This window comes from Coloeus monedula (assembly GCF_965178545.1).
Source record: "Coloeus monedula genome assembly, chromosome: 2".
NCBI lineage: Eukaryota > Metazoa > Chordata > Aves > Passeriformes > Corvidae > Coloeus > Coloeus monedula.
The window spans coordinates 97699074-97724306 of NC_138782.1; the positions used below are offsets into that span (position 1 = coordinate 97699074).

At 33.6% G+C, this 25233-nt stretch overlaps 1 protein-coding gene across 1 annotated transcript in view; it reads left to right on the forward strand.

Moving 5' to 3' along the window:
- CSMD1 (CUB and Sushi multiple domains 1) overlaps nucleotides 1–25233 on the forward strand; it is a gene marked incomplete at both ends in the record, with an annotated part of 1098128 nt that overhangs the window by 784566 nt on the left and 288329 nt on the right. Inside the window, one exon of the mRNA XM_082276664.1 lies at nucleotides 22034–22137. Coding sequence (XP_082132790.1) covers nucleotides 22034–22137 — 104 coding nt within the window. The remainder of the gene's footprint in view (nucleotides 1–22033; nucleotides 22138–25233) is intronic.

The window sequence follows — 25233 nt, forward strand, 5'->3', positions numbered from 1 at the left end:
GCTGACCCAGGGAATGGACCAGATTACTTCCAGAGGTCACTTTCAATCTAAATGATTCTTTGATTAACCAAAGTGATTTCAACACTGTGAATATTTTTGTGTTCATATATGCATTTTGCAAATTTCTCAGGTACTACATATTCATTTCCATTCCTACCGACATAAGAATTATCAAGTTTATGTTTGTGGCATTTCAAGTGTAACAGAATGTTTATAGACAATTTTAAAGAAATTGTAACTTGTCATTTAAGCCCTGTAAAATGCTAATTATAATTCCTGGAGGTATGTGATTATTTGAACAGTATTTTGAAAAAGAAGGGCCAAAAAGAATATTTTTTACAAGTTTTAAGAATGTTTTACAATAAAAGTATGGCATTATGCAGGAATTGTAATTCTTACTTGTAAATATCTCACTCAGCTGGGTTTATCACTAGTATTTGGACTTAATTGTGTCTGGTCTTTTCCTTGTTAAAACAGTTAAGAAATGAGTACTTAAAAATCAATAATATCTTTAAGATACTAAATTAATGCTTTTATTCTAGAAATCCATTTTAGTAATTCAAATTATTTTATGTTCCCAAACCCAAAGAATAATAAGGTCCATTACTTTTAAAAATTATATGACAGCTTTAATAGACACGAGTAATATTTAGAGATATGGTTTGAATATTTAAATATTGTCTTCAGCTTTTATTTTAAGTTCACTGTTGGGCAGCTTCATCATATGGGGATCAAAGATTTGTGTAGTGTTTTTGACCCTCCAAGTATTGTTCTAACATATCATTTTATTGTGAATAAATAAATGTCAGTTTGACATATAATTAATTTGCTTCACCTTCAAGAAATACCCTGCCTTCTTGTTCTACTTGAATAAGTCAGATAAAATTTATTACATGAAAGATACAGTCATAGCTGTCAACCATTAGGGCAGTGATATACTACTACTAGTACTACTACTACTACTACTACTACTACTACTGACTATTATTTTCTTTATTGAGCTCTGTACGTATTAGGGTCTAAAACCTGAAAATTATACAGATCAAAATTTTACTTTTTTTTTCCCCCCCACTTCTCTCAATGCATTAGAATTCAGAGAACCTGTAATTGGTTTCACAAATTAGTGTTCTAAATTCAAAAGTCCTGAGGAAATCTTCCTCAGGCTTGTAAGCTGATTCCTTGTGTCTCCACCTGAGGCAGAAAACTGATCAGTCTATATATGTCTTGTAATTCAAAGAAATCTTCTACTGGCAGTTATTGACTGGTGTGGTTTGAATCAGATTCAATGAAACTGGGAGACAGAAAAAGATAATGGGTATTATTGACATTCAGAATACTGATCTCTCTGACAAAAGTACAACTTTTTTTGTGCAGTGTAAAAATGCTAATATCACAGTCCAAAGGTCCCTGATGAGCCATAATGGGCAGACTTAATCTCCATGAGCCATTTTCTGACACTTTGTACATATTCATATTTGCCCTTGGTTCAGGTTTTTAGATTATCTTTGCAATGACATAATGAAAAATGTTTTTAATAAAAAGAGAGAAGTGCTATTCTGTACAGAAATAGAGACAAAAAGAAAATTCTAAAACAAATGTTTTGATTGTAGCACTTCTGAATAGTCTTTTATAATAATGGATAGTTTGTAGTAATAGAAACAAAATTGATATATACTTGCAATACAATTTTCTAGATAATACAGAATATATTGGAAAATTAAGAAGTATTTTATTCTATCATTTCACACTTTTTTTTATCCGTGATATATGTTTCTGTGATGTATTTTCCTTAGGGAAAAATATTTAATTTAAATAAACCTCCCTGAATATTAGTATCAGAAAGACAAAATTGGTCTTATTGCAGTTGCCAGACTGTCTCCAGATTAAAATATATTTCCATACAAAGTAAAATGAAAAACACCTAAAGAATTAATATGCCAGTAAAGCTTTTATTGAAATCATTAGAATATATCTAACTCTCTAAACCTATCTATAACCTTTTTATGGAGGCACAGTATATCTAGAGATTAATTCAAGTTTTTTTTATTTAGCTAATAAAAATGTCTACCAAATAGACACTGATAGTGATAAAGAGAGAATAAAATAGATTGGAAATGACCTTATAGATCCATATTTAGAATTAATAACATTAGGGTAGTCTCAAATGTCTTTATTTTTTAGTATTGTTATCTAGATTTCTAATTCATAAAGAACCTTGGTTTTTTTCTTTGAAAAAGTGATTAAAGGGCAGGGATATAAACAGAATAAGTCTTTATTATGTCACATCTGCATTTTGAAATATTTCCTGAATAATTTATTACATGTAAAAATTTCCTGTGATAGAAAAAGCAAATGTTGAACTTTGAATTGACATCAAACATAGTTTATTTCATTTCACTCAGTCTTTCTGGCAGTTTATTATTCTGGCTGTTTTAAGAACAGGGAAATGAGAGCTGCACAATAAGGTCTTGGCCATCTTATTGGAAAGTATTAAGTTCTTCCTTTAGACCCAAATGAACTCTTGGTTAAAGCAAATAATAGTGGAAACCAAACAGAAAGAGCAGGCGTTGTGGAACCAAACCAAAAATAACATTAACAATTTTTTCTATATCTACTCTTTGTTTTGTTACTAGTGTCTTTTTAGTGAGTATCAGTGCATAAAGAGTTATTTGCTCCTACCAATAAGACATACATTTTTATCATTTCTTTAGTCTTTGTTTGTTCAGATTTGAGATGCAAAGGCTGCATATTTATCAGAACTCTGTTGTGCTTGGTAGAAATCAGGCACCTGTTCTGTTTTGTTCTTTCGGAGATAAACTTGACTTATTTTTAGTTTTAAGAATGACCAGCTTTGAAAATAATTGTTTTCATCTGCCTCCAGTTTTATTTTGTAGTTTGAGAAGGGATAGAGATTAATTTGTGCACAAATCTTTGCCAAAGATTTCATATTAGTGTATTAGTGTCTTAACTTTTCACCTTTCTTATTCAGCATATTGTACATTGCCATTAAAGCAGCTTGTAGAAGTTTTGCAGAGCAGAACAACTGAAACATAAAAAAAAAAAAAAGAGAGAAAGAAAAAAAAATATCCCAAAAGTACTTTGTGCTCAGTTTCCTGTCACCTGTGCCTGTGGAACAAAAAGTAAAAATCACCTGATGTGCCAGATTTCAGTTTACATGATACTTCTATATTTCCTGAAATCTGTCACTTTTGAACACATATCTACTAGCCAAGCTATTCAAGGACTGAAGATAACAGTCCTTCCAAAACAAATTTCACAGATGTATCATTTTAGTCCAAAAGCATTGTATTGTTGACATTACAGCCATGCTTCTTTTGTATGCAGAAACACAAGCTGAATACTTACATGGTTCATACTTTTCCTTCACTTATATTTCTGAAAACCAAATAATATCAACTATAAATATTTTTTAAAGGAAACAGTTTCTATTTGGTTGATATATTTCTTGAATATTCAAGTCAAATTGACACAGCTTTGCAGTTGAGGTCTCATAAATGTTGATTAAAGAGAAAAAATGTCTCCCCATCTGTTGCAGACAGATGTATGCTCTTTTAAGATGTCTGACTTTTTCAGAGAGCTGACTGATGATTTGTGTTCAGCTAGTGCTCTATTTTGACATCCAAATCCTCTTCTGGAGAGCTGTTACCTGACTAGCTGTCACTCATTCTGTAACTGAGCAGTACATTGCGCCTTTCAAAATGTAATGTCCTATTTAATGACACATTTCTTTTACTCTTTTTTTTTTTCTGGTAAGGCAATCTCTCCAATTTTTCAAGATCATTTTGCTTTCTAAACCTGTCTACAGTTTACTCACATACCCTCCCACTGTAGAAACTTAAATATTAACGTACAGTTTAAAAAATGTTGAACTCTCTATGTATTTTTAAAATCTGAAGTTAAAAACACTAACTCCAAATAGAATTAAAAAATCCCACTAACAGTCATTAAGTTTGTTTGGGGATTTTTTGTTTGTTTGGTTGGTTTTTTTGTTTGGTTGGGGTTTTTTTGGTTGTTTTTTTGTTTGTTTGTTTGTTTTTCCTGAAGAATCACAAGTAATCAGTCATTAGATAATCTAACTCATCAAGAAGTTGGACCCCTTCAGACGTGATATCTATTGTGACTGAAACCATAAAGGGTACACTATCTCCAGCTAGATTTAAAACACAAAGAGAAAGTAATGATGTTTTAATAATTTAAACTTTTTATCTAGTATCTTCTTAACCAAACTGCATTTCACATTTAGCTGTGTTCACTAATACAGCTTACAGTACTGGCATTGCCAGTTTACATATGGTAATGCCAATGATTTTGTTTCATGAACAATATACAGGTGGGAGGTACAGGGAAGAGAAAGAGAAAGAAAACTGAAGATCTGACAAAACAGATTAGGCAAAATAAGTGTTCCAGTTTGGCCAAATTTAGAAATATATCCTCTGAGAGAAGGCACAACCACCCCTCCCCCACCAGGTTCGGGAAAAAATAAATTTTCCTCGAAGGAAAGTGAAGAAGATAAAACTATTTATTTAACAAACACACGGGAAAGGAAAATAAGGTTAAATGGTAAAATCTTTCGCTGTAGAGGAAAAACCTGGGAAAGCGTTAGAGTCCTCCCTTTGGTCTCCTTGGAGCTGGGGCTTGGCCCAGGGCCAGGCCCTCTGTGCCCGGTGGAAAGTCCTCCTGATGTGCTCTGATGTTACAGCAATCAAGCAGTCCGGTAGAAAAGGGAGAAAATCTGAAATTCCAGGGAAGGAAAAATTCAACTCTCTCTCCAAAGCAGCTGAACCACTGGCCAAAAAAAACCTGTCCTGGGAGCAGCAAGCCAGGTGCTTCCTCCCTCCCCTGCTGCAGCTGTGAAACAAATCTGTGTGTGACCTTGAACAAGCGGCAAACTGCTTTGAAAAAGTTTTGCTCAGTTTTTTCCTTCCCCCTCTCAGGCTCAGTTTAGAGGCATAGAAAGGCACAGAAATTAATTTCTGGGCATAGGCAGTGATATGGGATACACATCATAAGGTCACCCCAAGACAATAAGTCTTTTAGAAATGTTAATATTTTTTATAATAGTTGTTTGGCACCCGATATAAGTATATTTTAAATGCCTAAAGTCTTTACAAATTAAATAAAAATAAGTAAACTACTTATTTAAAATGTCCATTTTTAAAAGGAATAAAGAGGAGGCACTGATAAGCCTTTTAAAAAGTGCAATCATTACAAATGAAATACAAAGTGACTAAGTAAAATTTGGCTTTGGACTTTGGTTTTAATATAGTAAAATTTTTGTTTGTTTATATTTACAACATCTGGAAAAACAGGAACTGTATTGGGATAAATCAGCTATTCTGATAGGTGGCATTAGATAATATTTGATCATGAATTTTATTACCTGCTTATCACAAGTGCCAAATTTGCCAAATGGTATAGATTTATAATATAGGCAGGTGTGGCAGTTTTTATTATAAAGCATTAAGTCACAATTTAAACAAAAATTAAATTTTTTTCCTCCATTTATTTCTTGCAACTTTTCATGCATTTTGATATACAAATAATAAGTTATACAGACAAATCAAGGACCATGACTGTAGAATGAGTTTATATGTCTCTATATATGTATGCAAATAAAAGAGAAAAATTAAGTAGCGCATACTGATAGTGGGAAAATTAATATTTTCAGATAGTAAGTTTATAAAATGACAAACAAGGTACTGAAAGTTAGTTTCTGTTTCCAAATGGTTTCAGGTATGCCATAGCTAGCCACAACGATTCAGATTAAGTCCTCTGATTCTCAAAATGGAATAGATCATGTTGTGATAGCTATGCTTGTGCAATTCTACTGCTTCATGTACATTTAATCTATATCATGATAAAGAACAAGAACATATTGACATCTGATTTGGATTAAGCTTTTTAAAAGGTACAACTAGCTGTGTCTTTGTTAAGACACAGGAAAGAGGAAAAACAGTTTTGTGACTAAATGACAGATTTTGAAGACAAATGCTAGTTTACAGCTTCTCACAGCAGATTAAAGAACGAACTCTGTAACTATGTTTCAAATATGTAGACAACAGGGGGATTACTATAAAGATGGTACCACAATGTTACAAGTATTGATACTTACAGAAGATTGTAAGCTTGTTCTGCTATAGAAATGCAAGTAGTCAACACCATTTATCACAGTACCATGGAAATGAAAGCAAAGGTTAAGCAAACAGTAAAATTTAATTTGCTAAGGCTGTATCTACTGTTCGTTTTATATGTCCTGATTGCAAAATGTAAGTCAGCAAAAAGAAATCAAAATCTTGTTCACAGAGGAAGCACACTATGTTTAAGTAAAGACAAGAATTAATTGTTAGTATAGTAGAGATCTTAGCAGTTAAATTCATGAAAAAATATTACTATATGATTATTAGATTAAAAAGAATAGTGCATACAGAAGTCTCAATATTTACTATATATGGTATATTTTATGTGTATTAGATACTGGTTTTTTTTCTCTGTTACCCCTAGAGCCAATTTTGTCCAGCTCTAGGGCTACATTTCTTGACCTGTGGTGAGTTGTTTATAGCTGTGGGGTAAAAGCCATAAATATCTCATTCTAATGGAATAGCAACTCGCTATAGATATCTGTATACAGCTATGGTTGTACTTTGTAAAGATAAACAAAATTAAACTAGCCATAGACACCTGGTCAATAAGAGAAATCACTGTCATAGAAATGAAGTAAAACAAAGCTGCAACTCCCAACAAGAAAAGTTCAGACAGGGAAAACCTAACAAACACCAATCCTGAGGTCTTGAAAGTTCAGTGCAAATGTGCTTGTTACTAGGAATGGCAATACTGCATTACAGGGCTATCTGGTTACGAGATAGAGGGGAACCAGGGTAGAGTAGTGAAGTCTTTTGTAATGCAGAGTTACTCTCGGAGACTGACTGGGCATTCTAGTGATGGTTGGGCATATTGAGACATTAATATGCAGGTATATTTAAACTTATTATGCATATAAGAAAAAATTCACAGTATAAATAAATGACTGGCTTAACAATATTTGCTTGTCTCACAGCATATATTAAATGGGTGTAAGGTTTTTTATGTCATAGCTAAAGGATGACAGCAAATATTTATTTCTCAGAAAAGAGTCTGTCTAAAATATTCTGGAAAGATCACTGCATTGTAAAAAATGAAGAACCTCCCAAACCTAGTGAAGTTGTTAAACATATTTGTCAGTATGCATTATTTAACCATGTACATGTTAGTGTATATTGACTATGTGGGACTTTTTTTTTTTGTACAGGTAGGAAAAACTGTTGTGTTTGGTGGTTCTAGTTAGTTATATTCTGAAGTCCAAAACTGCTTTTGACTAAGTGTATCTGAAAATCTGTTGCATTCAGTATTACACTTTCAGTGTCCATGTCTCAAGTGAGCACTGAGGCAGTTTGCCCAAGAGAACATAGATCTCAGTGGGAATGAGCAGGTGTGTGTTTTTCAAGGCTTTAACATTCATACACAAAATCCAATTACATGGCCACAATGGGTTTGATTCATGCCTACTTTACATCTTTGCATCTACAGTTGCATGTTTTAACAGGCCTCTAATCATCTGTGCCTTAAGTGACTGTCATGCATTTAACCATGTTTCTATTTCAGCTCATCTGAGTGTCAATCTCTTCCAGGATGTAGATGATCTGGTTTTTGCATCAACAGGTGATGCATGCTGAGCAGAGCAGGAAACTGCCATTCTTCTTGCTGCACTCCATACCAAATTTCAGTTATAAAATCCTGTGAGATGTTGAAATAATTAGAAGAAGGTGGGACCCCAATGCTGTAATAAAACTTCCTTTCATTATCTCATTAAATTCTGAACAAAAAATTTGCAGATCCCACAGAGTCAACCTCACTCAGGCAGATGGATTTTCTTTCTAGTTTTGTTACAGGCAAATATGATTGTTTAAATTGTCTAAATTTTTTCATCAACTGGGGAGCAGAAGACAAAAATGTAATCATTGAAATTTTGCATGATATCACACATCATGGCACAAAACTTGGGTGCTATATGATTGCATGACTTATGATTTATCAGACTCAGATGGCTGTGTCTGATTTCTTTATTTATTTGGATTTTTAAGTATGTTGGGGTACATCTGAGTTCATAGTTTTGCTCTTAATTTTGTTTTGTAAAGTCCTGTGATTTCATGTAACTGAAGTAATAATAGAACTCTTTGTACTATGAATATAAAACATTTTGTGACAGGGAAATAACTAATTGAAAGATCTTTTGTAATTGAGAGCATGTGAATGACACATCAGAAGATCTAAACATCTTTTGGCTTGCTCTTTATCACTGTGTTTCGTAGAACATTTCAACTATTTTTGTAGAAAGAAAGTTTATATGGTGGAGACAACCCTTTGCTTCACATATTGAAGCAATTTCATTTAGTTTTTACTTAAAATACATATTTAATGAGACAAGAAAACCTAGTTATATAAAAGCCAAATTAATCTTACAGTTCTAATTTTCAAAATCATAATCACTGCAACTATTTCACTATAAAACCACTTGTGCAACCTGATGTAATGTTAAACAAGTATCTCCTTACTGACATTATTACAGAGCCTCTTCCCTTTCATATTTTTCTTTAATGGTGCATAAGCAATTGTTCCTGGAGTCCTAAGTACACTTCTTTTATTAATTTCCATTCATGGCAGAATTGGGCAGTTCACATCATAGATCTTTTATTATTGCTTCAGTCATTTAAGAATGTCCTTCCCTCAGGGGGGGAAGTGGAGAGGGAGATGTGAGCTCTTCTCCCTGGTATTCAGGGATAAGACTTGTGGGAATGGTTCAAAACCATGCCAGGGGAGGTTTAGACTGGACATAGCAAAGCATTTCTTTATCAAGAGGATGGTCAAACAGTGGAACAAGCTTCTTAGAGTGGTCCTAGTGTATGCCCCAAGCCTGTCAGTGTTAAGACAGTTTGAAAAATGCCCTTAATAATGTAGGTTAACTTTAGGTCAGCCCTGAAGTGGTCAGGCAGCTGGACAAGATGATTGTTGTATGTATTTTTCTACTGAACTGTTCTGTTCTATTCTATTCTATTCTGCCTGTATCTATTCTACCTTTATCTATTATTTTACACTATCCTATGCTACCCCTGTCCTACTCCTACTCCTATCCTATCCTATCCTATCCTATCCTATCCTATCCTATCCTATCCTATCCTATCCTATCCTATCCTATCCTATCCCTGATAACAAAGTCCATATTACATTTGTTGCTATATGTTCTTGTCTTAAGGGAAAAAAGGTCACCAATATGTTATTAAGCATTGAAGATGTCAAAGAACATCTATTACACTTTAAATTTTGTTTTATCTTGCTAAAAGTATGTTTTTAATTTTCATTTCAGGTTTTAAAGACTTAATACCATTTCTTGATCAAATATTAAAAAGTAGTTTTAGCCTTCAGGGATATTTTGTAATTTGCTTTTGTTCTAAAGTGCTAGGACACAGTTTTATTGTGTCTTTTCAAGCTCTTTGACACAATGCTGTTATTGTTGCTCAAGATAGATCAGTTTTTTGAGGACTAAACCTGAACATGATTTATCAAAATGCTTCTCCCAGCCCCCAAAACTGCATTGCAAAGTCTCATTCTTAATCTCTTTGAGATAAAATTATATAATGCCAGTGTCAGAATTTATGTTAAATATAAAAAATGCATGCAGTACTTATACATTGTTACAGAAACAGAAGAAGAAATTACAGGAACATCAGAACACTGGATTTTTAATTAGCTAAAAAAGGAAAAAGGAAATATATAACTCCACCAAGGGCTTTTTGGTTTGCAGGTTTCATTGACATGCAAGTCAAATTTGAACTGTTCTTGTATCTTAAAATGACTTTATGTGGTCACTGACCCAGCTTGTCTGAAGTATGGTTTACATTGTATATAATTTTCTAGACAATATATCTTCATGTTTCTATGTCAATAAGAATTTCAACAAGAAAGTAACTGAGCACACATCTTTGGAAGCAAATTAATATTTAAAACTTAAAAAAAAGTCTTTGAAATACATCTTTAAAGATATTCTTCCCTTTTTTTCCTACTATTTCATTGATAGCACAATCTTCTGTTGAGTAATTTCTTTTTTTTTCCTGGGGTAATTTATTTATACGTTTTACACTGATTTAAAGTTAAGTCATATAATACTGCGGAGGGAAAATTGCACCTATCCTTAACTACTATTCTCTTTACATTTTAATGGTGTTTTTACATAATCTCACCATTAAATATTCATTACAGATGATGTCTAAGCAAACTGACAGAAACTGTTCTGTTTACCCATTTATAATTTGAATTAGAGCCAATTAATGATGTCCACCCAAATGTGTTCTTACAGGGGACTGTGACCAGCATATTTGAGCAGATTGCCATATGGTTTTGATACTAGGAACCGGAGATCATCTTCACCGATTCTGGTATATTTTTTCAGGTCAGGAACAATACAGGTCAAGAACAGCTCTACTCAAGTGCTTACAAAAACAAAGACATAAAATCAAGGCAGACTGTAAAAGAATCAGGCCTGTAATCATTAAAGTCAATCATATTTGCCACTTTCTCATAATACATATAAACCTCATGGCACAGGATGAAAATAAATATATTCATTATCACTGAGAGGCAAGGGACATTTTCAACATAAGCATAGGATTTGAGAAAGTACATTCAGGTGTGGGAGATTAGATTTTAAAGCCAAGGCAGGTAGGCTTTAATTACCAAAAAGATTAAATATGTAATTAGGTTTTGTGTTGTGCTTTTTATTTTTGGAAATTTAAACCATGAGAAGCATTGCTGAACAAGGTTCAAAATGTATATGCTGTCATCACTCTCATTATTTTTATGACTTTTGGATGAAAGGATTTTGTTTTCTCACCATGATCACTAAGAGAAGACTAATATTTACTATAGAGTGGGGAAACACAAAAGGTGGAAAGGATTTTAGGTGCTCACACCTAAAAGCAGGCTTCAGAAAATAAAGCAAAGGACTTAGAATTCAGCTTTACCTGGGAAAAACTAGAAGAAGATATAGTTATGCAGCACTAAGGTCATTAAAACAATGGTTAGGGTTTCTAAGTTTGGCTTAGATCTGGAGCTGTAAAAAATATGCTTAGCAAGATTGATACAGTGCGGATACCGTGACACGCCTATATCAAACCAGGAATCTCGTGGAAAGGAAATATGTATGGACAGATAGATTCTTGCTAGATGTTTCAGAGATATTTATTTCTCCAGCCACATGGCCGGGGCTCTGCCCAGGAACTGTTCAATCACTGGACCCGAGGGTCCTTCTGCCCGCGCAGGGAACACAAACCAACCCATGGGAACGAGGCTGACCAGGGGCAGGGAAACCCCGTGTCTGTGCCCTCAGGGCCCCTCTGCCAGGGCTCCATGGCAGGGGGAGGGACCCCAACACAAGATAGATAAGTTTAAGCCTTATAATGGAATATTGTATCTTGTTATGTTAAGGCATAACAAGTGAGCATTGTGTTTAACAGTTGCATGTGCGCTGTTTGTGGTTGGATAAGACATCTGTCTGTAACTTTTAGAAGCATGCTGATTGGCTAAGAAGCTTTTAAGAATGCTTTGCAACTAGGAAATGTTTGGATGTCTCAGACGTGTGAGCCTAGTACTATCTCTTGTGAGACTGATGCCGAAATAAAATAATAAAAGACTCTTGGAATGCTTGTCTGGGCTCCCCATCCTGTTTGTCAGAGATCGCTGACATAATGGTGCCCCATGTGAGGATCGAACTGATGCTGAAATAAAATAATAAAAGGCTCTTGGAACGCTTGTCTGGGCTCCCCATCCTGTTTGTCGGAGATCACCGACACTATAGCTGAATGCAAAGAGCTTCATAAGTAATTTTACTAAAAGTAATTTTAATGTTTCAGTTTTCCTATATAGTTGTGGTGGGTTGATCTTGTCTGGCTGCCAGGTGCCCACCAAGCTGCTTTCTTGCTCCTTCTCCTCATCAGGATGGGGGGGGGAGAAAATAAGATAAAAAAGCTCATGTGTCAAGGTAAGGACAGGGAGATTGCTCACAATTTAGGCAAAATAGATTCAGCTTGGGGAAGATTAATTTATAGACAATTAAAAATAGAGTAGGATGGTGAGAAACGACAATAAAAACTTTTTCTCAAGTCAAGCTCTTCTGCATCCTTCCTGACTGAATGGTGAAGGGGTGTGGGGAATATGGGCTGCAGTCAATCCATTAACAGCTCCTCTCTGCCACTCTTTCTTCACACTTGTTTCCTGCTCTGTTGCAGGGTCCCTCTTTTGGGATAGCAGTCATTCATAACTGCTTGAATGTGGGTCCTTCCCACAGCTGCAGTTTATGGCTCCTTTTCTTTTTATTTTTTCATGTAAAAATTGTAATTGTAAATTACAAAGCTTGTTGTCACATGCTAAGATTCTTATTACTTCCTAGACTGCAGGTTGAATTGAATTTTAGTTTATGAAAATAATGATAATAATACAGGGCATTATTCAGAAAGCAATTTGGTTTTTATTTCAAAAGTACACTGGGGCCAACAAGACATGTTGTTGTGTATTTTAAAAATACAGTAGGAAGAAAAGCTTAGAAGAGAATGCAACTTTCAAAGTCAATTTAAGTTAATCTGTTAATATGAATGCCAAAATTTCATATTCATAACTTCTTGTTATTCATAATGTTAACACAGGGAAAAGTTATTTGCATCTTTTTATTCAGAACAAAGTTAACCGCAATGTATTTAAACTTTGTAGTGTATAACATTATCTAAAAACTGTCCAGATTTATGTAAAACCTTGATGTCCTGACAATGCAATGTCTGTGTAGTATTACTGCACTTTTATTACAGAGATATACATTCATTCATAGTTCCCTCATGCTTATCATGTATATAAAAATTTTTGTGTGTATAAATGTATATATAAGCAATTTATATGTTGTAACATTGTAAATAAGAGTTTTTCTATATGAAGCACGTTTTTTCTTATTACATCAAACACTTCAGTACACCAAAGATATAATTAATTTGCCCATCCTCAAGTATCTGTTACTGTATGAAATGCTCAGATGTTCAAGATGTTGTGAGCAAGGCTAACGTGTATGACACAGGAAAATCCATATCCTTCTAGAGAGGCAGTTAGAAGTCAGACAAGATGCAAAGACATCTTATATGACAGAAAATATCTGAATGTGGACATCTGAATTTAGCCCAAAGAAAAAAACACTATATGCTGACACACTGCTTTGTTTTCCTCTTAAAATTCATTTCCATAAATACAACCTTCCATTAGCATCTGCTTTGTCAGAGTTTCTAACTTGGCTCAGTATGGCTCAGACCTTTTCCGTTTCTATTTTAAATAGCATTAAACAGTAGTTGAACTCTAAGATTGTATACACTTCTGGCAAATAAATTTAACTGTCACATTGTAGTTTTCTGAGGCATTTCCTTCCATAAATATTTTGGCATTCCCTTTTACCTTTGGAAACTTTCCAGTATTCACTTCAATTGCCTTTTTGCACCATACAGTGTGATGGCAAGATCTGTCACCCTTCTAAATGAAATAGTTTGTGCTCTTGGAACAATTATGCTGTAATAACAAGAAATCAACAAGCTCAAGTACTCTACTTCTCGAAGAAAACAGGTGTTTATGGACCTTTCTGCTACTGTTGACAGATGGTTAGTACTGCAGGAAATTATCTTTAAAACAAGTTTCATAGTGTTAGAATGCATGAAATAAAGGATTTACCCAACATGTTCAACCAAAAAATAGTATTGGACTTAGAACTACTTACTTCGTATTGATTTCCCATAGTTAATTTTTTGTTTAAGGTCACAAATGCAAATCTGCTTTGTTATTTTGTTACTTTTATCTCCTGGATATTCCACTGGCCCGCATGTCATTACAAAGGTGTTTGAATTCCCTCAGTGAATATTGTACAATGATGTTTGAGTTGGGACACATAGAATTAATTAGATTTTTTTTTTTTTAATTTTTCTGAAATTTCAATATTTGCCATACATGGTTCATGTTTTACATGAAGTTTAAGTAAGAAGAATTAAAATGTCAGAAAAGTCTTGAGGAATTATGCTGTTAAATAAGTAATTTTCAAGGACTTGAAATTGATTGCTTTAAGGACTACACAATAACAGTGGAGCTGAGATTTAACTCTTCAGATTCCCGCATAGGGCTCTGTTTAGAGAATAGTTTGTGTATAGATGGATGTGCATCTTTGATATTTAAACACTTCTTCATGTAGATCTTTATTTCATGTGCTCTATCAAGCTTCATATGCACTTTATAAAATTAACCTAGTCTTTAAGGACTGAGGAAGTAAGACAACAATCAAATGGGGTAAACCAAGTATGTCCAGCTTAAATATCGGAGGCAAAAAAAAATGATGTGTTCATTTAATAAGTGATACTCTCAGCTTTTACTTAAGTCAGAGTTCTTATTTGGTAACTCATGTGTTCTTAGTTTATGTGTACTTTGTTTTTAACAAATGCTAGCTGGAGCTTTTAATTTTCAAATTTAAAGAACAATATTTTCAGACCTTGTTTTGAACAACAAATCTAAAAGTATTTCTTTAAAATGTTTTGAAAATAATTTTCAAAGATACAATAAGCACAGTTGGAATTATTTTTCATGAATGGCAAGTAAATAGATGCATGGTTTTTTGCCTTCTTTTCCATTGTTCAGTTAAAAAAAATGGCATAGTGGTTCTTTAAAGCTTATATTTCCATATTTGTTTCCAACTGACAGTTGGAGCAGCAGCAGGAGCAAAACTGAAAGCCATGTATTTGGCATTTTCCTTTGGCAGAAGATGAGAAATAGATCAACCTACTAAATCAGAGAGTTGTCTAAAATTGTCCAAAAGTGATAAATTCCAAACTTTTAGTGTGAACATATGAATAATTATCTCCTCTTGCAATTCTGCTTTTTATTGTTTTAATTTTATCTTTCAAACCTAAATCAAGTATATTGATAATTCATTAAAAATATGGCTCACATAAATGTGAAACATTCATTGGGCTTTGGTATTTGAATTAAAATTTTAATGCTGTCTACTATTCTGTGTACTTAGAAATGGCAACATATTTGTATACATGTCAAACAAACCAAAAAGATAAGAAGGAAAATATTTCAATGGTAAAGATGGTAAAGTGAAATTCAACATGATGTTTAGGCACTATAGCTGAAGATTAAAATCTAACTTGGCAACAAGCTGCTTCTCTGACTGTGTAACAGATTGTGGCAGCTTTTTTAACTCTGAAATCATCATTGTGGGATTTTTATGTCTCCCCCTACAGAAGAAACAAAACTGTGCTTAATAATGTGCTCATTCCCTTACTGTGGATGTATTTAAATTCCTTAAGTACATGATTAGTTATAGATCTAATTTACATAATCAACAGCTACCACTAAAAATGGCACTTCATAGTATCAAGAATTTTATTACTCTCATTGTTGCACTTAATTCTTTATGTTTTACAGTTTTAGCTTCCAGGACTGTATATCAATTCTTTTTATCTATATACATAATCAGAAAGTTCTTCCTTGTTGGAGTAGTCTAAGATTAATGTCAAATCACTTCTTTTATTACAAAAACAAAATGAACTGATTTTTCTTAAGATTGTTCTTATTGTTTTCTTCTAAAGGTCTCAGATTATTTGGCCTTAATTAACTTGCTGAGGAAGGGCTGTGTTGGATATGGCAAGTACATTCAAAGTTACCTATGTTATCACTGGCAATGCAAAGAAAGAAAAGCGGTCAAGAAAAAGACAACCTGTGTTTACTTACCAGAGAAATGTTCCAGGCATGGGGCAGTCACCTGGTGATAGTCATTACAAAACAAACTGTTGGATTTTTAAAATTATTATTATTTTTTGTGATTTTACTATTTTTTTCTCCTTTTTTTTTTTTTAATGGCATCAGCACTTTATGTTGTACATTATTACTATTATATGATATATTACTACTGTTATTTCCTTCTTATCTTTATTTAAATTCTACCAGGTGTGGTTATTAGGGTAATTTTCAAGTCATTAGTGGGGGCTAAAAGGAAAATAAATTCCTGAAAATGAGGAACATAAATTATGTCAATATTGAAAAATAAGCAAATTTCTTTTTATAATTGCTTTTTAAGTAACTGCAATTGTTGGATAATGGTAGTACCAAAAGCCTTCAACATTTCTTTAAAATAATGAACAGAATAATCCAAGTGTTTTCAATACATTTGCAGTCATTCAACAAAAACTGGAGGAATTAAAATTTTACCGGACAGGCCCTTGTATTTGGCATAAAGTTTATTTTGTCTGGTTGGAGCCTATTTTAACCTGGTAGTTATGAGTTATTCATTTTGCATCTTATTAATTGCAGCTGTACCTATGCCAAATTATGAATAATGCTGCTGGGATAAATGGTTTACCTTTTTTAAGGGCTTTGAGGAAAAATAAATAACTTGATTTATAAAGGAATATGAAAAAAAGTTATGGCATCTTTCATAATTAATCACCCATAAAATTTGTGCATTAGAGTTACCTAGTTTTATTACTATTCATAGTCGATTTTTTATGTTTCCTCTTCTGCTGGATTTTGACCATATTTACAGTGGCTCTTAAAACTTCAGGAGATATCACTGTAGGACAGGTTTGCTAGGGAAAGAGCAGAATTTTGAATGTTTTAAGGAATACTGGATTCTTCTATGTGTTCTCTAATACTGGTAACATCTTTTGACATTGCTTCTGTATTCTGTTGTTCTTTAAGTGAAATAGATGCTCCAAACTGTGGTTTAAATGTCAACTTTAAGAATCATCTCCATTCTTCTAAAAATTTTTAAAAAGATTTAGGAATCTGAAAGACTACAGCAGTATTTCCATGTTTGTGTCTATAGCAATGCTTTCTTTTGCTTTCAAATCCCTTTAAGTATGAGATGTCCATAAAAGAAATGACAGAGTAAAAAAATTTTGAATGCTCGTGTTACTTTCAATTTTTACATAGCAGCAGCAGGGAGAAGATGCAAAATAGGAAAATACTGTTACATTTGAAGTTAGTATGTCAATGAGATGGAATAACCTATGACAGCTGCAAACAGCTTTCATAAAAAGCCTTTAGAACTAACAGATTTTCTATTTATTATTTTAAAATTTCTAATCATGGATGCTCAGGACTATTTCCCTGATCTTAATGTATGATACTGTGGTTTTACTCAGGCAACAAATCTCACTTCATTTTCTTATCTTTAAGAGATGTTCCTTCAAGCAGGCCCTGGGTTGTTTTTTTTTTCGTTGTTGTTGTGGTTTTTTTTTTTTTTTGTTTTATTTTAGTTTGGGTTTTTTTTGTTCAGTTTGGGTTGGGTTGGTTTGGTTTTTTTTGGGGGGAGCAGGGAATAAGACACATTTCTACCAGTACATTTATGCTGTTTTGAAGTTGTTTGCTTGATCTGCTTGTAAACATAACAGATCTCTTATGTGGAGTTCTCATTGCTTCTTGCATCTTAAAACAAAATTCACTGCTCTTAATTTTACTTTCTATTTACTCAACTTAATGCATACATTTATAAGATATATAAAAAATAATAAAATAGGTCCTATTAGTAGATGTTTTAGAGATGTAGCATTGCCATGTGCCCTATTGCTTCTTCCGGGCAGAATGTCCATACAGGCGTTTCCTACAACTCTGGTGCTGACTTTATCCATCACTTGCAATGGCAATTATGCCAGCAGAAATATAAACTATGGGAGTATCTAGGATAAAGGAAAATGTTTCAAATGAAAAAGTAATTATGACAAGAAATTCACTTGCAGAGTTTTCATATAGGTACTTCCTTAGGTGTCTCATATTTTTAAACTTTTTCTTGTTTTCACAGTCTATCTAATAACAAGTAATCATTCTGAATTGCTTATAAGGGAATTTTGTCTCATACCTTTCAGAAAGCAAATAGGATCATTCTTCTGTAAGAAAAATGTAACTGATCATCCAGAAATAAATATAATATGTTTGGAAGCAATTTTTGTGTTTCCAGTTTTTCTAAATGAAAATTAATTCTTGTCTTCATTTAATCAGTTCATATTAAGTATATATAAATGGTGATGATCAAATTAGTACTACTGGAATTTTTGATTGCAAAACAAAATTGAATCTGGATAAGCACCTCAGAGCTGCTATTTTACTCCCTTGGTATATAAATCAATATTGTTTAACCACATATGTGATTTATTTTGGGGTATTGGGATATTATTAAATCCTCATAAGTTTTTCCCATGCTGAATTCACATCTATATCCATACAAAACTGTCTTGCATTCTTCCTCAAAAATAAGACAACAGACAAACCCCTGCCATCTGAAAAATCTTAAAAATTCTTCTGATGATTCAAAGCTTTATCTACAGAAAAACTAATTTTAATCAAATATATGTGTGTAAATACTAGTCTTCCATAGTCATCAGAATTCACATACACTCATTAGAAACAGTAATTCTAAATGGAAGTTTGCTCCACCTTAAGGCAGGTAATATGACTTGTGTCAGTCTCACTTCAGTGCTTGGTAAAATTTTGGAGAAGATTATTCTGGGAATTATTGAAAAACACTGAAAAATCTTGAAGGACAATGCAGTCATTGGTCACAGCCAGCAGTCCTTTATGAGGGAAAAGTCCTGCTTGACATACTTAATTTCCTTTTACGATAGGATAACCCACCTAGTTGATCAAGAGAAGCCAGTTGATGTGATCTTTTTGGATTTCAGTAAATCTTGTGATACTGTCTCTCACAGGATCCTTCTGGACACAATGTCCAGCACACAGCTGGATAAACACATCATGTCATGGGTGAGCAACTGGCTCATGGGTCGGGCACAAGGGGTGAGAGTGGCTAGGGTGACATCAGACTGGGGACCTGTCACTAGTGGAGTTCCACAGGACTCCATTCTTAGCCCAGTTCTCTCCCATATCGTCATAAATGACATGGATGCAGGACTGGAAGGGATACTGAGCAGATTTGCAGATGATACAAAACTGGGAGGAGCTGCTGACTTCCTCAAAGTCACAGAGGCCCTGCAGAGAGTCCTGGACAAATTAAAGAATTGGGCAATCACCAACCATATGAAGTTCAACTTGCCATAGGAATGGCAGTTGCTGGATTCTTTGCCTGGGTTGGAGCAATCCTGATTGTATGTACAGATGAGAAACTGGAAACTGAGCTGTGGAAAGGGACCTGGGGGTCCTGGTCAATGGCAAGTTGAACATGAGTCAGCAGTGCCCTGGAGCCAGGAGGGCCAACTGTGTCCCAGGGGGCATCGGGCACAGCAGCACCAGCCGGGCAAGGGAGGGGATTGTCCCACTCTGCTCTGCACTGGGGCACCCTCCCCTCGAGTTCTGGGGGGTGTTTTGGGCACTGCAAAATAAAAAGGACATTGAACTAGAGATGGAGAGCATCCAAAGGAGGGCAGCAAAGATGGTAAAGGGCCTTGAGGGGAAGCTGTATGAGGAGCGGCTGAGGTCACTTGGTCTGTCCAGTCTGGAGGAGACTGAGGGGAGAGACCCCATTGCAGTTACAGCTTCCCTGTGAGGGGAAGAGGAGGGGCAGGCACTGATCTCCTCTCTGTGGTGACCAGTGACAGGACCTGAGGGAATGGCCTGAAGCTGTATCAGGGGAGGTTTACGTTGGATATTAGGAAAAGGTTTTTCAAGCAGAGGGTGGTTGGGCACTGGAACAGGCTCCCCAGGGAAGTGGTCACAGCACAAAGCCTGAAGGAGTTCAAGAAGCATTTGTGCAATGGTATCAGGCACACGGTGTGACTCTCAGGTATCCCTTGTGCAGGGCCAGGAACTGGACTTAATGATCCTTGTGGGTTCTTTCCAACTCAGATTTTATGACAGAAAAGTGCCATTTTCTGTCCACTGACTGTGAAAAGAACAATGATTAGACTGGGTGCTTACTGTTTACATGGTAAAATTTAGTTTTTATGAGTCAGATTAAAGAAATTTAAGTTAGACCTCTTATCTCTCAAGCCATTTGATGGTTTTGCAAAAGATTTTATGTGTTAGCATAGAATAGCAATTATCATGGAAACGAAGATAACAAGATTTTGTTTAATAGTGTGTAATATATCTTCACAATGTATCTCCCATAAAGGAATGTTTCTTGTGATATTTTCTATCTGCTTAGCCAGAAGCTTTAAATTTTCATTTATGGTTTGTATCCAATTACTTTTTTTCCCCCTAGCTTATTTTATTATTAAAGAGGTGAAAATTCATATATTTTTTTAATTGTAGTGTACAAGACTTTGTGAGTCTAACCAAATATATTTTTTAAATAATACATTACCATATATTTTCACAAAATATTGTATCAGGTTTCCTTCTCCATATGAAATAATAGTTGCATTAAAAGTCTTACAGTTATTTTTCTTCCCTGGAACAGCTCTCCTTTTGTGCTTCTACATTTTTTTCCTTCATTTTAGCTTTATTAGTCTTTTTTTAGTAATGAAATTTTGCATGTTAACCACTGATATAATCTAGGAATACTAGAAGGTACATCAGGAGCAGATGAAAATGTATATTCTTTTATCTGCAGCATATTGCCTGAAATTCTTATGATTATTGAAACAATGGACAACCAAGGCATGAGACCCAGCCAGCAGGGCTTTAGGAAAGGCAGATCCAACCTGATCTCCTTTTAGGTGACCCACCTAGTGGATGAAGGAAAGGCTGTGGATTTTATCTGCCCGTTGGATTTTCTTTGGGTTACAAGCAGAAGCAACATAGTACAATTTAAAGATCACCTATTCAAGTAGTGCAAGTTCCTCTCTAAAGTTCATTGTACTAGGCTTTCCAGTTCCAATACAGAAATGAGATGGGCTGGCTTTCTTTTTTAATACTGAGAAAATTTAAACAAGTAACTTAGCTTGGATGCTGCTTTTTACAGGGCTAAAATTTGAGTGAGATTAATTCTGCCTTGATGTTCACAATGTAATAAACTTAAGTGGATGGAAAACAGTTTTTTCATGTGTTGCTGCCAAAAAAGCAGCATAATAAGGCTTGTGCTGAAAGCTCAAATCTGACCCAAATGTTGTTTTTATCCACAAAACAGAAAAAAAAAATTAACTGCATTACATGCAATGGCTGATGTTGTCTGAAAGCATACCCAGGAATATCTGCAAAAGTTAGTATAAAGATAAAATGAATAATTTTGTGGAAAATCACTGACTATCTGCACTTTCATGTCAAGTTGTTTGCAGAAAACTTTGTATCACATTTAAAAAAAGGTACAATGTCTTGATATATGTATACATATATATCAGCTGCAACTACTCACCAATACTGAACTTTAAAATTGCTTGTTTTAGAAGTGTTCTTTTATACAAAGCTAAGTCCATTTTTATACTTTATCTTAAAAAATTGCAGTTTCATAAATACCTTTTGAAAGAATTCTGAGAGATAAATTTATCATTTTCTTGGAAATTCATGACTAGACATTGTGTGAAATTGCTGCTTAATGTTAGTAATTTATGCAAGGAAATTTGTGCTTTTGAATTTCTGTGCATCGGCCTCCTCCATCTTTTTATGAATTGGTAGTTCATATGTGCTACCTTGTTATTGTAGAATTCAACAGATAAGAATGTTTTAATATACTTCCAATACTAGCTATACAATTTTTATATAGCTAGTACAGTTATAAAAGAGAAAAAAGATTTCTCACTACAATAATGAACAATTATCACCAGTTAGTGGTGACTGGCATCTTTAATATACAATACCTCTAAAGCATTATGGCAGTGACTTTGCTCCTAAGTATTAGAAGACACTGAAGTTTCTACACTTCTGCTCTTTCTAGGTATCTTTCAAGAATAAAAGTCTAACTGAAATAATTATTGCCTCATGACTTGATTTATGGTAGGCAAATAATTCAAGAATGGAGCAGGTTAGATAGCATGTGGGTATGTTTTGAAGTAACTGAGTTATTTAATTTTAATAGGTCATAAAGCTTGCTTTTGAAGAGTTTGAACTGGAAAGAGGCTATGATACTCTTACTGTTGGAGATGCTGGGAAAGTTGGTGATACCAGAACAGTGTTATATGTGTAAGTACAGAACTTCAAAAATTTTCCTTGGAAATTTGCTATCATGTTGTTTCTTCCAGGTCAGGATATATCTACTTAAATTTGCAATTTTAATGTATGGAATTTGATAATGAATGTAAGTGTAAAATTCAAGTACTGTCAAAGAAAATTGTTCATTACCAAGTTCATTCCAAATCCTTGGCAGCGTCTTTATAGGCTTTAATATCAGGGACTAAAAACTGCAAATTGATTTCTTTAAAAGAAAAAAAAAAAGCTTCATTTAAAAAACAAGAACTACCTGTATATATCTAATTGTATTCACAAGCCATTAGGGGAATAAAAAATAAAAGTCTTGGATTTCAGCAAAGAGTGTAAAATAAATAAGGTATGGATTAATTCAAAAATTTGTGTATTTAAAATTGGATTTGTGTATAAAATTTTCATGAAAGGATATAGTCCACATTTCAGTAAATTTGAACACGCTTTATGGGATACTATAATATAATGTAATATATTTAAAGTGTTAGAACTTAGATAAATTTGAAGGAAAATTCCAGACTAGATAGCTACTCCTAATATACAGCTCTTCAATACTGTCTGGACTAATTGAAAGAATCTGTACAGAATAGTTAATCTCATCTACCTTAACCATATCATTTTTGTTGCATATGCTCATTTTTTCTTACTACATAATGAGAGCTTGCAGTTAACAAGATATTTTGGCTATACCTTTTAGTGGGTTAAGTTCTCACATGAATCCTGCTCACCAAACACAAAACAAAATTACAGATTTGATAAATTATCCATGACTAAATCAGAGAAACTAGCAGCCTTTATGTCTTAATAACATTACTTGACATTGCATAAAAATCTATTGGATAAAGACAGTATTGAACACATTTGATACAAAGAATCATTGTAATTTTATATTTTAAGGAAGTTTTAATCCATATAAATAATTGCCATGTTTCCGTAATCATAGCAAATGAGTGCTCTTAACACCCACACATTTTATTTTAAATTAATTAAAATATTTTGCAGGGACAAATCTGAGGACAATAATTTATATATGTATTGGTTTATGAATGTATACATTTATTAATTGCTAATTTCTGAACCATGATATCAAAGTTCTTACAAAACACCTAGATTAATTTGGCTTAAAAGTATGACAGAAAATTACTGAATTATTTGTTCAATGCTTGTGTTTCTTGGCTTTCATTACCAAGTAGCTGCTACTGAGTAAATTGAATTCTATATTCTGAGTATCTGAAAAAGAAAAAACAAAAATGAAAAAACTAGCCAACCGAATAAAAAAACCCACAAACCACCAAACCTGTTTTGAGAGCTTATATATTATACTAACAAGAAAAAATATGAACTGGGAATGGATTTCCATGTCTAAGTTTATTTTTTCTTGTATTTTTCAGACCAATTGTATAATGCAACAGTCCTTCTGGTGATGTTGATTTAACTACTTGTAACTATGACAAAAGGGTTTGCATTTTTTTATTTTGAATTGGGATACATTTTTGCTCATAGGGATCGCAAAAGTCCTTAAGAGTCAAGTCTTTAAGTAGTAAATTTGCTATCCCAAACTGTTAATTCTGTTTGCTACACTGTGCATACTTCATATGTCAAAATTTGCCTTTTTAAAATTACGTGTCATATTCTTTTTTATACCTTTCCATTTGAAGCTGTTTAGCCTGTGATTACTTACTGCACATTTATTTTCCATGACTGCACAAAAAATAAAATTTAAAAAAATCTAAAATATTATTTGCTCATATTAATTGTTATTTTTTATCATCTTAAGAAGACAGCACCCCATAATAACATCACCTCACCTCCTATAACTTCTTTTCACTTTAATAATATTTTAAAGATCCCATGGCAGACATCCACTTCTGAATACATCACTGGCATTTCTGGAACTAGTACAATGTTCTCACTAGAGACACACTTTACTTCTAACCATTTCTTCAGTATATTTTTTGACTAAAATAGAAACTGTTTTATCCCTATCACTCCACAGCCTTTCACTTAGGATTACAGTACAGTGATCGTGTTGTCCCTACTATCTTTATTGTAAATTGTATGTTTGATGAAAGAGAGGCCTATGCGAATAAATTTATCTGCCTTTTGGGTTGTAAAATTAGCATTACTCTGAAAATCATTTGAGAAACTAAATGATTAATAATTGAAATACACTGGAAATACAGGAAGGTCCAAAGATGAAACTATAGTCTCACAATAATTAATAATGAATCTGAATTTCTATTGCGACGGTGTTCTTGAAGTTATAAAAAACTGGATTTCATCATGCATTAAGAAATTGTTATATTTAAACAGCATCACAGATATGTGCCATTTCACTTACTTTTCAGAAGAGTCTTCCATAAATGCAAAGTAACATCCCTCATAAAATGCTAGGTCCACTTGTAGAGTACATTATCATGAGAAAGTTCATAACTAAATGTCAGAGTGATTTTCTTATCTTTCTTACTTGGTTTTAGTAACATCTGTTACATTTAATGAGCTTTGAACAGCACCTTGCAGTTTCTTATTCATCCCAGGACGGCAAAGGAGCTTACAGCAAAGACTTTTCTGGCTAGATTTAATTTCTAAATTTCTCACGATATCTGAAAAAAAAAAAAAAACGTATTTCTTACACTCTTCAAGCATCTGTTGGCAGACTAAATGCCAGAATTTCTGCAGAAATTCTGCTGAATATCACTGTAGAATCTCATGCATTTGATTCTAAAACTTTGTAGCTTTATGATTTAATTTGAACATAATATGTTAAAATATCTTTTTAAATTAAAATCTAATTCTAAGTATTTTAATCTTTCAGCTTGTCATAAAATTGTCATGTCTCAACATATAAGCCTCAGCTCTATGCAAAAGTTTCCAGTTCTCAGGTGCTAAACCCCTCAGGGTAGTAGCTACCTCTTTATTGGGTGCTTTTTTGTAAGTTTAAACATTGCAAACAAACATTATACTGTAAACAAACTCGAACTTAACAATGAGTTCAGTAGTGCCAGGATATTTATAACCCAGTCATCCTGTGAACATTGGAACTGGCTAAAGGCAGGTCAGTAAATAGGGGACCTTTAA